This window comes from Coturnix japonica, chromosome 21, assembly GCF_054131305.1.
Source record: "Coturnix japonica strain WE chromosome 21, WE-NBRP24, whole genome shotgun sequence".
Classification (NCBI taxonomy): domain Eukaryota; kingdom Metazoa; phylum Chordata; class Aves; order Galliformes; family Phasianidae; genus Coturnix; species Coturnix japonica.
In genome coordinates, this window is record NC_140683.1 from 6820209 (window position 1) to 6833274 (window position 13066).

General features: G+C 54.4%; 2 protein-coding genes across 3 annotated transcripts; both read right to left on the reverse strand.

Annotated features, from left to right (window-relative positions):
• Positions 1–273: 273 nt before the first annotated feature.
• EXOSC2 (exosome component 2) lies at positions 274–5243 on the reverse strand. 2 transcript variants are annotated; one of them, XR_014936168.1, is made up of 9 exons: positions 5112–5243; positions 4937–5038; positions 4772–4817; positions 3361–3450; positions 3091–3156; positions 2876–2944; positions 1768–2050; positions 1459–1587; positions 274–1059 (listed from the first exon to the last, which is right to left on the reverse strand). XR_014936168.1 is itself a non-coding variant. In XM_015879262.3 (9 exons), the coding sequence occupies exons 1-9, from the start codon at positions 5234–5236 to the stop codon at positions 979–981; spliced, it is 885 nt and encodes a 294-aa protein (XP_015734748.1). In that variant the 5' UTR covers positions 5237–5243; the 3' UTR covers positions 274–978. The 2 variants fall into 2 exon arrangements, 1 of the variants encoding a protein (XP_015734748.1); XM_015879262.3 differs by having other exon boundaries at positions 1768–1944.
• A 387-nt stretch (positions 5244–5630) lies between these two features.
• Positions 5631–12016, reverse strand: PRDM12 (PR/SET domain 12). Its single transcript, XM_015879264.3, has 5 exons — positions 11775–12016; positions 10893–11083; positions 10072–10227; positions 7672–7783; positions 5631–6944 (listed from the first exon to the last, which is right to left on the reverse strand). Exons 1-5 carry the CDS (start codon positions 11986–11988, stop codon positions 6562–6564), a joined length of 1056 nt encoding a protein of 351 aa, XP_015734750.1. The 5' UTR covers positions 11989–12016; the 3' UTR covers positions 5631–6561.
• Positions 12017–13066: the final 1050 nt, after the last annotated feature.

Consider the following 13066-nt stretch of genomic DNA (forward strand, 5'->3'; position numbering starts at 1 on the left):
AAGCTGTATGACACACCTTTCCATGGCATCTTGCAAGGAAATCTTGAGAGAAAGCCACCATGAACAATGCCGGGCAATCTACTTATTTATCCCACGTGGAAAACTTGAAGAAGGTGAACTGCTCAAAAAGGCTGAAGAAAAACTACTGAAGAGGCAAGAGGACACTTCAACCATTTAAGTCTCCAGGTAGAAGAAAACTTTAAGGCAGCTGTAGTTCTCTAGTTAGATCATATTAATTTGGGAGCAAGAAAAGCCAATGCACGCACCAATGAATGACTATTTAATGTACAAGAATTTTATTTAAATGTAAAGCATTTCATAAAAAACAACATGAGAGCCTCCTCAGACGAAGAGCTCACCACAACATGAATATAAAAGGGACCAGCAGGATACACACAGATTAAGAAGGCACTGCTCACCCATGGCTATATGGCCCATGTTGACAGCCAGGTCCAAACTCAAACCCTTAGGACGCAGAAGCCACAAACAGCACAACACAAAACATGGCTCAAAACAGTCTAAGGACTCACACCTGTGAAGTCTCAAAAGAAAACCCACCCCAAACTGAGTCAAAGGCCGGACTGGCAGATCTGCATCACAATAAAGGAAAATCAAAACCATTTTTAAAGCCTCTGTGGAGAAAGAAACCAATCACAAAATGCATCCCCTCCTCCCTAACTTCCTAGAAGTTAAGGAGCACTATACAAGTGTCACAAGATATGTCCCAATTGCATCTGTGTCTTCATAAAGGTCAGGTATCCATTTCCCGGGCTGCTGCACCAAAAGGCTATTGTACTTAAGTACTATTTAGTGCTATTGTACTAAAAGGGCTCGGGAGATATTTGAGGAGTTTAAATGACCCATCGTGGTAGTTTCTGAAGTGTGGAATGGACATTGGTGACTGCAACACTGATTAAAACAAAGTACTGAGAACCAAAAGCTGCCATGGTGGGGATTTTAAAACGACCTCCTCTGGCTCTATCCCTCCAGATCCAGCAGCTTCTGTCGGGTTTCCAGAACAATCTCCTCCATCACCTCTGGTTTGAGAATGTCCTTGATCTGGAATGGGAAGACAGGTCACATTGGCAACAAAGAGCAGCTACTAGCATTGCACCTGAAGATAACTTTGGGCTAATATCTCTTATAAAGATCATAAGAAATGAAATGCTAAAAAACCTTCACTGAAGGCCATTCTGCACTGACTGGAAGGCTCCCCCAGTTGGAGCTCTTGCTGCGTACCTTTTCTCTGTGATTGTTTAAGTTTGGCCAGGACATCATACACATCCAAGGCAATTTCTGTCATGCATGAGAGCAGAAGTTCGTGCTGTCACTACAAACCTTTTGGGAAGACTAAAGGAAGCCCTGCTGCCTAATTTATTGACTTCAGCAGCAGCAGACTCAGCCTTCCCAATCCTTTCCCACGCTGTGGAATAAAGCAAACAGTGCTGGTTTCTGTACCTGATGAGGAAGGGATGCCTCATAGCAATACAGGATGCTAGTGTCAAAGAGCATCAACTTCTGAGTAACCAGAGCTACAATGCAGTTTCGGAGCCGTGAGATCACCTCCCGGTCAGACAGGGGAACTGGCTGAGGAAGGACAGAGGAACAGAGATGAGTATGTAGGGAAATCATGCAAGTCTCCTGGAAAAAAGTAACATTTTGCCACAAATCTAATACCACTTCTTAAATGATTCACATGCCTCCTGGATCTCAACTAGCACAGCACCATTGGTAGAACACGGCTCATCATTTTCCCCATCCCCTCACCTCTAAGTTGGTTGTGAAGCCCCCTGCTTCTTCATCTTTCTGTTCTGGAGTTGGGTAGATCCAGATGAAACCGTTGTTGCCGAGGATCACAGATGCACCACAGGGCAAGTCATGGAAGTGAGTCTTCTGGCGTTTCACAAGGGAGGGTGAGACCTGAACAAGCACACCCTGACCAAGCTGAAGAGGAGACCATGAGACTCAGCATGAGAGACAACGTGCTGCCAACAGGTAATACCCAGTCACCGACGTGCACTCCAGGAACCAGCCAATTTAACATCTTTTCCTGTGAAACAGTGAATATAAAACCTGCTTGCCTCTGGGAGTGCTGGGAGGATTAGCTAATGCCCTGTGCAGCCCTTTGAAGATGAAGAATACTCTCAGTGCTTAGCATAAATGTTAATAATGTCTTGATTGTAACTAGACATCAACCATCCTGCAGAAAAATGAGGAGCAAGAGGCCCAATTCAGCAGAACACTTTCCCTCTTAATCCAGTCTCTGTCCTTCACCCTCTGTGCAAAAAGCACATTTTGCTTTCATCTTTTAAGTGCTAATACCTTTGGTCTAGTAATCCCAACTGCAGCCCCCTTGGCTTATTTCAATGTGCAAAAACAGAGATAAATGCCAACTGCATAAAGCCTAAAATAGAGCCCTGGAGTGAGAAGCAAGCCATGGGGACAATGACCTGCAGAAGAAAAGTGATAAAGTTTGAGATAGAAGATTTTTCTTCCCAGAGCTCAAGTCCCAAGCAACTGGTGGGAGAAATGGATTCATGCAGTAACTGTGGAGAGGGACAGCAGCAGTTCAGAGGGAATTCTGTGTGCAATGAGGAACTCTGCTTTGAGCTCCCACGTAGGAGCTAAAATTCTTCCTAACCTACTGACAAGGGCTATAATATCATACTCTACTCCAGAGCCTTTTATTCCTTAAGGATCTCCCCCCAAACCTCTATCCTGCTGCTATCTCGATCTAAATACAAAGAAATTCTACTGACATGGATAGAACTGCACTGTATTTAACAAGATCTGACCCTCTAACAGACCACTGAGCACAAGGGTTAGAGACTCATACAATCCGACCAGCACAAAATGAGACTTTTGAACAACATACCTTCCCATATTTCAGACTCCTGGTGTGCAGTGATACAGCCCCATCCGAAAACACAGACTGGACCTCTGCCTGTCAGTGCCTCTTAAGGAAACAGACTTCGTGCTGCCCTGTACCAACAGCCACCAACAGAGCTTTCCCTGCCTGCCTGAGGTCTGGCTGTTCCCCCTTCCAATCCCTTTGACTCTTCTGTCCAAGTACAAGCAGTGAAAGGATACACTGATGAGATCCCCTTCCTGCAGATAGTCCCTCATTGCCAGCTCATCTTCTGCTGATCTCCTCCTCTAAAATGGACAATGCAAGAAAAGTTATGGGTCACGTAGAATGAGAAAACATTAATTAACAGCAACACAAAGAGAGGATCATCTCCTTAGGACACTGTGCAAAATGCATGGGAAGTCAAAACCACACGTGTGCTAACTGCAGGAGGGGCTCAGAGCATCCTGCCCTGCAGCACTGTGGTCCTTCTCTGCACAAACTGCACTCACCAGTTCCCCACCAGGTAAATTCATAGACGACAACAACAGGACTGAATCCAGCCTGGAATTGGTTTCCACTTTCCATCGTTTCTGTTGAACCTGGTGAAGAAAAAACAACGTTAATGTACACTCAGAAAATGAACTAAATCTCTAATCTAAGTGGGAAGTCATGCAGATGACTGACTCTATAGCAAAGCACTGTGACAGCCATAAGAAATGACCACCAGTGCAGCAGGGGCTGTCAGAGAAGTAAGGAATTGTTTCAGTTGGAAAAGACCCTTCAAAGCCACCTGGTCCAACTCCCTGTAATGAACAGGGACCTGCAGGTCCCTCAGTGCACAGAGCCCCATCCAGCCCTGATCTGTGTCTGTGGGGATGAGGCAACCAGCACCACCCTGAGTAACTTGTGCCAGCGCCTCATTGCCCTTATTGTAAAAGACATCCTCCTTATACTGAATGTAAATCTCTCCTGTTGAGACTGAAACCATTTCCCCTTGTCCTATCACAACAGACCCTGCTAAGAAGTCAGTCCCCTTCTTCCTTACAGAAAGATACTTTAGATAATGACAGGCTGCTCTCAGCTCTGTCCAGCGCCATCTCCTCTCCATGCTGCACAGCCCCAGCTCTCAGCCTGTCCCCGCAGGGAGCTGTTCCATCCCTCGGATCACTTTTATGGCCGTCCTGTGGATGTGCTCCAACAGATCCGTGTCCATCCTGCACCGAGGATGCCCCACCAGGACACAGTGCTACAGATGAGGCCTCACCCAAGGACACAGCCACCTCCCTGTCCCACAGCTCGCACTGCACTGCACGCATCCATCCCTATGGGTGCCAGCCATCCCTATGGGTGCCAGCCATCCCTATGGGTGCCAGCCATCCCTATGGGGCTGAGTGCTTCCCTATGGGTCCCAGCCATCCCTATGGGGCTGAGTGCTCCCCTATGGGTCCCAGCCATCCCTATGGGTCCCAGCCATCCCTACGGGGCTGAGTACTCCCCTATGGGTCCCAGCCATCCCTATGGGGCTGAGTGCTCCTCTATGGGTCCCAGCCATCCCTACGGGGCTGAGTGCACCCCTATGGGTCCCAGCCATCCCTATGGGGCTCAGTGCTCCCTCTACGGGTCCCATCCATCCCTATGGGGCTGAGTGCTCCCCCTATGGGTCCCAGCCATCCCTACGGGGCTGAGTGCTCCCCTATGAGTCCCAGCCATCCCTATGGGTCCCCCCCTTTAGTGTGGGGTCCCGGTTCCCCCTATGGGCCCATTAGACAGCAGTTCATTGCAATGAATCCAGATGGGCACCCCGGTTGCCACCAACTCCCTCATGCAGCGCTGCATGGCGCAGTGCTCTCTGTGCTCCAACATCTCACTCTTTCTTTGTCAGACCTCATCACGTTCTCCCGTGTCCTCCCAGCTCCTCACCTCCGTGATCCTCCCGACCACGATGTCTCCGACCTCCCCATTGTACCTGGCGGTGGGACAGAGCACAGCATTAACACAGCATTAACACAGCATTATTACACAGCATTAACACACATTACACACCATTATTACCCATCCCATTGCACATCCCGTCCCTATATTCACCTGCTCTGTAGCGGTGTCACACACACCAATTTATTCACCCTCTCCACAGCTCCAGCCACCGAGGCGACGAGCTTCTCCTCATCCACATAAGTGCCGTGTCCCCTGCAGACAGAACGGACGCCATTAGAGCCCAAACCCCGGGCTGCCCCGTCCCCTAATGCTCCTCCATCCCCACCTCATGTATCCCGTGTCCGTAGTGATGGTGTCTCCGGGTACAACCAGGTGTTTCTCGCCGCCCCGAGGCCGGCTGGGCCCCACGGCTTTACGGATCACGGGCAGCCGCATGGACACCGCCGCCATCTTGGTTGAAGGCGGAACTGCGCCTTGCGGTTACACGTGACTTCCGGCCGCCATCTTGAACAAGGGCCGTAACGAGAGTCACGTGGGTTGGGTACAGGGCGGCCATTTTGGTTCCTGGCAGGGAGGTTGGGGGGGGCAGGGATGTGAATGGGGCAGGGGGTGCTCCACTATGGGTCTCATCCATCCCTATGGGGCTGAGTGCTCCCCTATGGGTCCCATCCATCCCAATGGGGCTGAGTGCCCCCCTAAGGGTCCCAGCCATCCCTATGGGGCTGAGTGCTCCCCTATGGGTCTCAGCCATCCCTATGGGGCTGAGTGCTCCCCTATGGGTCCCAGCCCCCATTAATGGGGTTGGACCCACAGCCCCCCCACCACCAAGTTAAACCACGCTCGGTCCCGAATCGCTTTTTATTTCGAGTACAAGAGAGAGGTACAAATGTATTTACAGCGCTGTGCGTATACAATCCCATAATATAGAATATCAAAGGCTTGTAAATAATGTTTTACATAAATATTTACAAAGTTAAAGTGACGGGTTATTATATATTTTCCTTCTTGGGTTTCTTTTTTTCCCTTTTCTGGCAGTAAAACGCAGTGTTTTTATTTTTATGAGAGCTTTTATACACCTCGGATTTAGGATGAACACAACAACCTTCCAAGTTAATGGGAAGAGCCGCTCCGGGCTGTGCGGTCCCCAGAGGGCAGCAGAGCTGAGCGCTCCCTTAGGGCTGGATGGGGCTGAGCAGCTGCTGGGCCGTCATTGCATGGTCCAAGTTGGAAGGGACCCCCCCTCAAACCCCTCCTAAAGGCCGGCTGGTCCAACTCCCTACACACACAGTGCTCAGAGCCCCGGGCAGCCTGACCTCGGGTGTCTCACAGCCCATCTCAGCCTCCCATCCCTTGGTGGAGCTGTAGACAAACCCCACGGCACAGCTGGGGATAGAGGGAGGAAAACCCAACTCGGCTGAACAGACAAAGCTGATGGTCCCAGTGATGCTGTGCCACGTCTCCTTGCTGGGCGCTCGCTGGCACAGAGGAGAAAGGACAAAAGCAATTTTCCTTCCTATCAAATGATCCATAAAACCCAACTTTGATTCATCCAGGTGCAGCCGCAGCTCCAAACACACCAGCAAAATCCACACGGGACGTCCTGCCGTGCCCTCCCACTCTCCCTTTCCCACCAAACCCTATGGAAACACTGATGCTCCCAATGCAAACTCAGAGCAGCGGCTCTGCCACGGGCTCCCAGTTCCTCTCACATCTCAATGTCAGTCTTTGCACGTGGGCAGCGACCATCCAGAAACGTGCTGCTGCCGTTCCATGGCTCACAGCACCATGGTGGGGATGTGATGGGCCAAGGAAGCGGGATGGGGCACGGGTAGGGCAGGCGAATGAGCCTGCAGGGATGCATTGGGGGGTCGATGACGGGCGCTTTTCTGATGCGCCCGTAACCCGGCCAGCTGGGAATAGGCACTTTGACACACCTGGCACTTATAGGGCCGCTCTCCGGTGTGCAAACGGACGTGGTTACGCAGGGTGGAGGATTGGCTGAAGCGCCGGTTGCAGAAGCGACACACGAAGGGCTTGTCCAAGGTGTGGATGCGCATGTGGGAGCGCAGGTTGCTGCGGGAGTTGAAGCCGCGGTGGCAGATGACGCAGCGCATGCGACCCGTGGTGCTGGCCCCGGTCTCCACTGCATGGAAGTCCTCTGCGAGCAATACAAGGGGATGGAAGGTCAGGTTGTGCCCTGCTCACACCCCTTTCCATGTCCTATATAAACACCCCATGCTGCACACTGCACCCACAGCAGTGTTGTGACCAGCAGCTCTCAGTGGGGATCTGTGGCTGTAACAAACCTGCTCCAGTCCCAGCTTCTCCCCCAGCCCCGCTGGGATCTGCTTTGGGGCTCACTCAGAGCATGCAGCACTAAGAAAAGGGGGGATTGAATGGGACAGGACACAGCTCAGAGCACAGCGTTCCCAATAAGGCTCAGGAGCTCCACTGCCTGCACATGGCACAGCTGGGATAGACAGAGCCAAAGCCTCCTGCACTGGCTATTCAGAGAAATAAGGTTAAATGCAGAGCAGGGAAATGGATAAGTGCATCCCAGCACCTCACGGTGTATTGGGGCTCCTTCCTCCCCACCTGGCAGCTCCACACTTGCTCAGGCAGTGGACCATGGGGTCCCAAATTGCTGGGGATCTGCCCAAGCTGCAGGCTCTGTTCTGTGGGAGGTGGGCTCTGTCTTATAGGTGAGGCTGATGGGCTCCTCTCTATAGGATCATGGGGATATGGAGGGCTGTGTGCCCAGCATGGGATATGCTGTGCTGCTCAGAGCTCCGTATGCATGCCCACCCTGCCCCATGCCCACCCTGCCCTCAGAGCTGGGGTTGGGGTGAGAAGGGAATGACATGGCTTTTTCTGTTGTTACCTACCATGTTTGTTCTTCTTCTGCTCCTCTTCCAGCCCCGGGACACCTGGGATGCCCAGGAAGGTGTTGTGTGAGTTCCCATACCAGACCAGCAGCTCTTGATCCGGAGGAATCATCTAAAGAAGGACACAGACATGAGGGTGTTGGGATGGCACAGCAAGCCAGCAATCTTCAGCCAGTTGTTCCAGACTCCTGCAAGGTCAGCACTGCCATCAGCACTGCTCAGTGCCCACAGCACTGCCAGGACACCGTGCACACTGACAGTGATGGCATCACTCAGCACCACGTACTGCAGCACCACGTAGTGCTGGCACTGAGCTGCACCTCAGTCTGCCCAGGTCCAGGAGCAGGCAAAGGAGCAGCAGTAGGGCACAGAGCCTGCACATCCCCATAGCTCAAGGAGAAGGAGGTGTAGCAGCACACATTGACGTGTAGAATTAAGCTGTTGTGCACCCACAGACTGCAGCAAGGTGCAAGTGATGCAGAGATCGGACTCGGTGCTATACACAGTGCACTGCATGGAGCCCTTGGCACTCTGTGCTGCAGGACACAACAGCATCTCCCAGCCCAGCAGGGTTATTCCCCAGCAGTGGAAATGGAGGTAGAAATGTAGATGCAGCCTTGGGCTCGGCCAGCGTAGGGAACCAGCCCAGATCCCAGCGGCTGCTGCAGGAAAGCATGATCCAGGCATGAGACGCTGCCTGTTCCAAAGCCCCATTGCCTCCACCAGCTCAAGCAGAGAACAGGAAGGGCTTCTCTATCAGCGCTGCTCTTGTTCCTATGGGATGACAGCACTCCTCCCACCACTGATGTTTGGGTTCTGGTTCTGCACTGCAGTGAGAGCAGGGACAGCGCCCAAGCAGCCTCTGCAGCACAGCCACGGCCAGAGGATGGATGTGCTCACAGCAACAGCATCAGGCAGCACTCATAGCAACACCGCCCTACAAAACTACGTATCTCCCCCTTGCAGGTCCTTAGCGCTATGGATCTAATTTAGAAGCAAGAGAATACTGAGTTTCAGAGGTTGGCTTTCTATGCACAGAGTTCAGGAGAAGCAGAACTGCAAGTCAGGTCACCACAGCACTGTTAAAGTGCCTGATTTGATGCACCTGAAAGCAGTGCTGGTTCGGCTCCATGCGTTTCTATTTCAGCATCACTGTGGTTACAGATCTGAAAGATGGGACCATCGCTTCCCATCCCAAACCAGTGCCGTTCCTCCCCATCACTTCCTTATAACAGAAAATGAATTCCGTTTAATACAAGCAAATAGAAATTAATACTGCTGGAAAGATACTGAGATGGTCTGTGCCCCACAATATTCCACCCATGCAGCTCTGGGTAAAGGGATTAATGAGCAGAGTGAGCTACAGGAGGAAAACCAGAACCTCCTCTTGTTGCTGCACCAACAGTTGGAGCCAGCAGAAGCTCTCAGTGGCTCCATGCCCCGATGGCAGCAGCACAGCAGCACAGCAGCACCTCGTGTACCCACATCCCCTGTGCACAGAGCTCAGAGCTCTCAGTGCTTCAGCTTTACTATCTGAGCACAGGGAATTAAACACAGCTGCCCCGGCGCTCAGATCATTATCGTTGTGCAAAGCCTGCAGATAACATTGCCACCCACCCCAATGGCTGGGCACGGGTGTTGCCTGGAATTGTTTTGTTTCTTTGCATGATGTAAGAATCAAAACCAATTAAGCTAATGCTGCTAATGCTACACCAGGCACAGCTGCCCACTGGAGCATCAGGATCTAAAGCTGGGCACAGCGAGAGCCTGCAAAGGGATGTGCAGAGCAGGGAGGGCAGCTCGGAGCTCCTTCTCCCCACCCCATGGCTCCTATCCCTGTCCCCATTGGGGTGCTGCCTCGGTGCTGTGTTACTGCCCATAGAGCAGCTGATTCTCAGCCATGGGACAGGCAGCTGAGACAGAGCTGTCCCTTTTCCAACCCCTCTAAGCCCACACAGCCGCCTGGTGACATCCCTGCGATGCCATCACCCTTCAGTAGCAGTGGTCCATGGGGATGCATTTACTGCCACAACCACATTGACCTCCAGGTAAAAGCTGCAGAGTGGAGCGCAGCCTCCACCTGGATTCACAGGAGCCTCCAGCTTTGGGTTGTGGTTCTACACTAAATCCTGTTTCTCAATACAACATGGGAATGCTGCCCAAAGCTGCAGCAGTGCCAGGATTGCAGGGATGTTGTGCTCCAAAGCCTGGTCAGCATTTGCTCTCCCTCTGCACAGCATGCAATGGTGTGCCCACCAAGAGGGAGCAGAGAACAGAGCTTTGCTGCCTCCCCAAAGCCCACACATGGTGCTACCCCATAGGTCTGGGTACCAGGGTGCTCCCAGCAGCAGCCCCCACAACAAGGGAAGGTCAGCATGGTGAGCTCTGTACCCCACGTACCTCAATGGCTTTGTAGAAGATGCTGTTCCCGATCTGCACCACCTCCAGGTTCTGCTCCTGCTCGTTGCGGGCGCATTTGATGTAGGTCATCCAGCTGCGATGATCCTCCTGGCTGGCATCAATGAAGTACCGCACTGTGCCGTCCTCATTGAAGACCTGGGAGGGCAGCGCAGCAGCTGCAGCAATGCTGCCCACAACAACGAGCCTTTCCCACAGCCCCAGTGCCAGGGGATGCTCTAAGATAACGGCCCCAAAGCCAGCACGGCTTCAAGGCTGAGACCTCGGGGAGATGCTGCTGTTGGGCTGTGGGGCCGGGTGGGCACAGCCTGGCAGCCCGGCTCTCTGCATTGGTTCTATGGCCCCAAAAGGGCTGTTATAGGGCATCACCTAGGGGAGATCTTCCCCTGTATGGAGGAGGAGGAAACCTGCCAGAGCCATTCTGAGCAGGCAAAGCTTTGAGGCAAGCTTTGTCATGAAGGAAGAGATCATAACGAGCGTGAGGCTGGAGCTCAGTCTGAGCAAAACACTCCCTATAGCCACAGTGCTCCGGCTGATCACATCACCCACAGCACCACTGCAGGGCTGGGATAAAGCAGGGGATGGGGCAGAGCCATTGTGTGGCCGGGAATGCGGCAGGGAGCGCCCGCCCGGGAGCTCAGTGGGAAGAGCAGGAGGTGACACAGCATCGGGGATATGGGGACACCCCGAGGGCTGTGAGAGCAGCTCCTGCCCTGGGGGAGACCAGGGGAAACTGAGGCAGGGGAAGGGCGCCCGAATCGCAGGTCGGAGCGGTGTCACCCCGCGTCCTGCGGGGCCGTTACCTCCCACATCAGGTTGTTGTTCTTGCACAGATCCACGTGCTCCGGTGAGATCACCCTGCCCGTGAACGGCCCCATCTCGGTGCCGGCTTTGATCCACGTCTTGGAGAAGATGCCGAGCCCTTCCCCGGGGATGGAGCTCTGCGCGATGATCACTTCCGACGGCAGCACCAGGCTGGAGAGCTTCTGCACCTCTGCGGCCACGGGAGCGGGGTCACAACGGGGCCCCCCAACCCCCCCCGACCCCCGGAACACCCACAAAGCGCCGCTTTGTGCCCCCAGCCCCGGGCTGAGCCCTATGAACGCCCGAGCGCTCCGCTGCAAAGCGATCCCCGCATCCCTCCGGGCATTGAGCGGTACCTGGGAACAGCGGCCCGGGCCGGGCAGGGAGCGAGGCTGGGAAAGGGGGTTAAATGGTGTCTATTTCGGCCCATCCAGCAATTTGTCACGCTGTTAAAGTGATCTGCATTCATTAAACTCGACTCGAAAGAAATTGCTAATTCTAAATTCATTAGTCCTTTAGGAATGCTGTAGCGGTACATTGCGGCTGAATGGAGAGAGGGCTTGTTTAAAAGGGCCCAGGAATTCCTCTTACAAAATGGGGAGATGAGATGGTTGACATATCGTGAATGGAAATGGAATTAGCCTTCATGGTAAATTAAGAGAGGAACAGAAATCCGAGAGGGGGAAAAGGGAGCGGGGCCGCGAGAAGGGACATTGTGCGGGGCTGAATGCGGCGGGGACGGAGCCCCGGCCCCCACCCCCGCGGTTTAAGTGGGAACTTTCTCAGGTCAAGCCCAAGTTAACCACATGAATTTAAAGCCCTTCTTTCGCCGTCAGCCGCTGTGACACACCCGGGGGGAAGGGGGGGAGCCCGCAACTCACCTCCGGAGAAGGACTGCGCCAGCACTTCGGCCGTGAAGGCGGTTTTGGGGCTGCTCTTCTCCTCGAAGAGCTGCTCGCCCAGCACGTTCCTCCAGCGGCCGTAGAGGAAGCTGTGCAGGATGTCGGACGTGATCACCTCGGCCAGGGAGAGCCCCTGCGGCTTCAGCCCGGGCTTCAGCACCAGGGCTTCAGCGGGCAGCACGGAGCCCATCATGGGGGCGAGGCGGGCGGCCGGGCTCCGTGCGGCTCCGCGGCTCCCGCCCGCCTATATATGAGCTTCATTGACCCTCCTAATTGGTTATTAATGACCTCCCTGACGTTGGAGGAGCGACTGGGGCTGCCGGAGCGAGGCGAGCCGTCGGAGCCCCCCTCCTCTGCATCCCTCCCCTCCCCGGGGGTGGGGTGGCTGGAGGGAGGGACACGGCACACACAGCCGCACACACACACACACACATATACACACACACATACACACACACATACACACACACATACACACACACACGCACCGGCTCGGCACCCCCCGCACCCCCTCCCGCCCGCCCCGTCGGGCCCCGCTCTCTCCGATCGCTCCGCTTCGCCCCCGGTATCTCCCAGCCGGTCCCGGAGCTCGTTTCGGGGACAAAACGTTGCGTTTTGGGGCCGCGGAGCTCAACAACGAAATCCGCCTCCCCGACGCCGCTACACGCCGATTCTCCGAGCCTTTCTGCCCCCGATACCGCGGGGTAACGGGCAGAGCTCCGGCGGACCGGACCCACACTGTCCCGGCAGCCCCCAACGGGTTTCGCTCTGGGTACCGTGGAGCGGACTCGGGGGGACGCACGGAGCTCGGGGCCGGCCCGGAACCGGCGGCCGTTCCCTAAACGCGGCCGGCAGCCCCGGATCGGGGTCGGCTCCCCCGGCTGCGATAAGCGGGTCCCAAACCCCGCGGCCCCGCTGCGCTTTGCGAGGCACAGACCGGGCAGGTGCCTCGGAGCAAAACCGCGTCCCCATCTCCGAGACTCTACCCACAGTATCCCTACATCTGAACCCGTATTTATTCCCGTCCCCTACAGCTCCCTCCGAGCCCCGGGCACTTCGCAACCACCGCTGTCCCCGGCGGTGGCACATTTGTCCCCACGGAGTGACAGAGCGCTCCCCACAGAAGCAGCTTTACCCCCCTCTCCCCCGGGGCTCCGTGCCGGCTCAGCAAAGGGTTAACCTTCCCTGGATTTAAACCCGATCCCGCTGTGTCGGAGCTTAGAGCCCTCTCTGCAGCCCCGTTCTTTTGATTTTCATGTGGACGAGGGGCT

Excerpts from the sequence above, each read along its gene's own strand:
- EXOSC2 (XM_015879262.3), bottom strand. The coding sequence starts at position 5,236 with ATGGCGGCGGTGTCCATGCGGCTGCCCGTGATCCGTAAAGCCGTGGGG. Across the intron at positions 5,039-5,111 it reads ACGGACACGGGATACATGAG|GGGACACGGCACTTATGTGG; the intron begins GTGGGGATGGAG and ends TTCTGTCTGCAG. Across the intron at positions 1,588-1,767 it reads GCTTCACAACCAACTTAGAG|CCAGTTCCCCTGTCTGACCG; the intron begins GTGAGGGGATGG and ends GTCCTTCCTCAG.
- PRDM12 (XM_015879264.3), bottom strand. The coding sequence starts at position 11,988 with ATGATGGGCTCCGTGCTGCCCGCTGAAGCCCTGGTGCTGAAGCCCGGG. Across the intron at positions 11,084-11,774 it reads GGCGCAGTCCTTCTCCGGAG|AGGTGCAGAAGCTCTCCAGC; the intron begins GTGAGTTGCGGG and ends CCGTGGCCGCAG. Across the intron at positions 7,784-10,071 it reads TCTTCTACAAAGCCATTGAG|ATGATTCCTCCGGATCAAGA; the intron begins GTACGTGGGGTA and ends GTCCTTCTTTAG.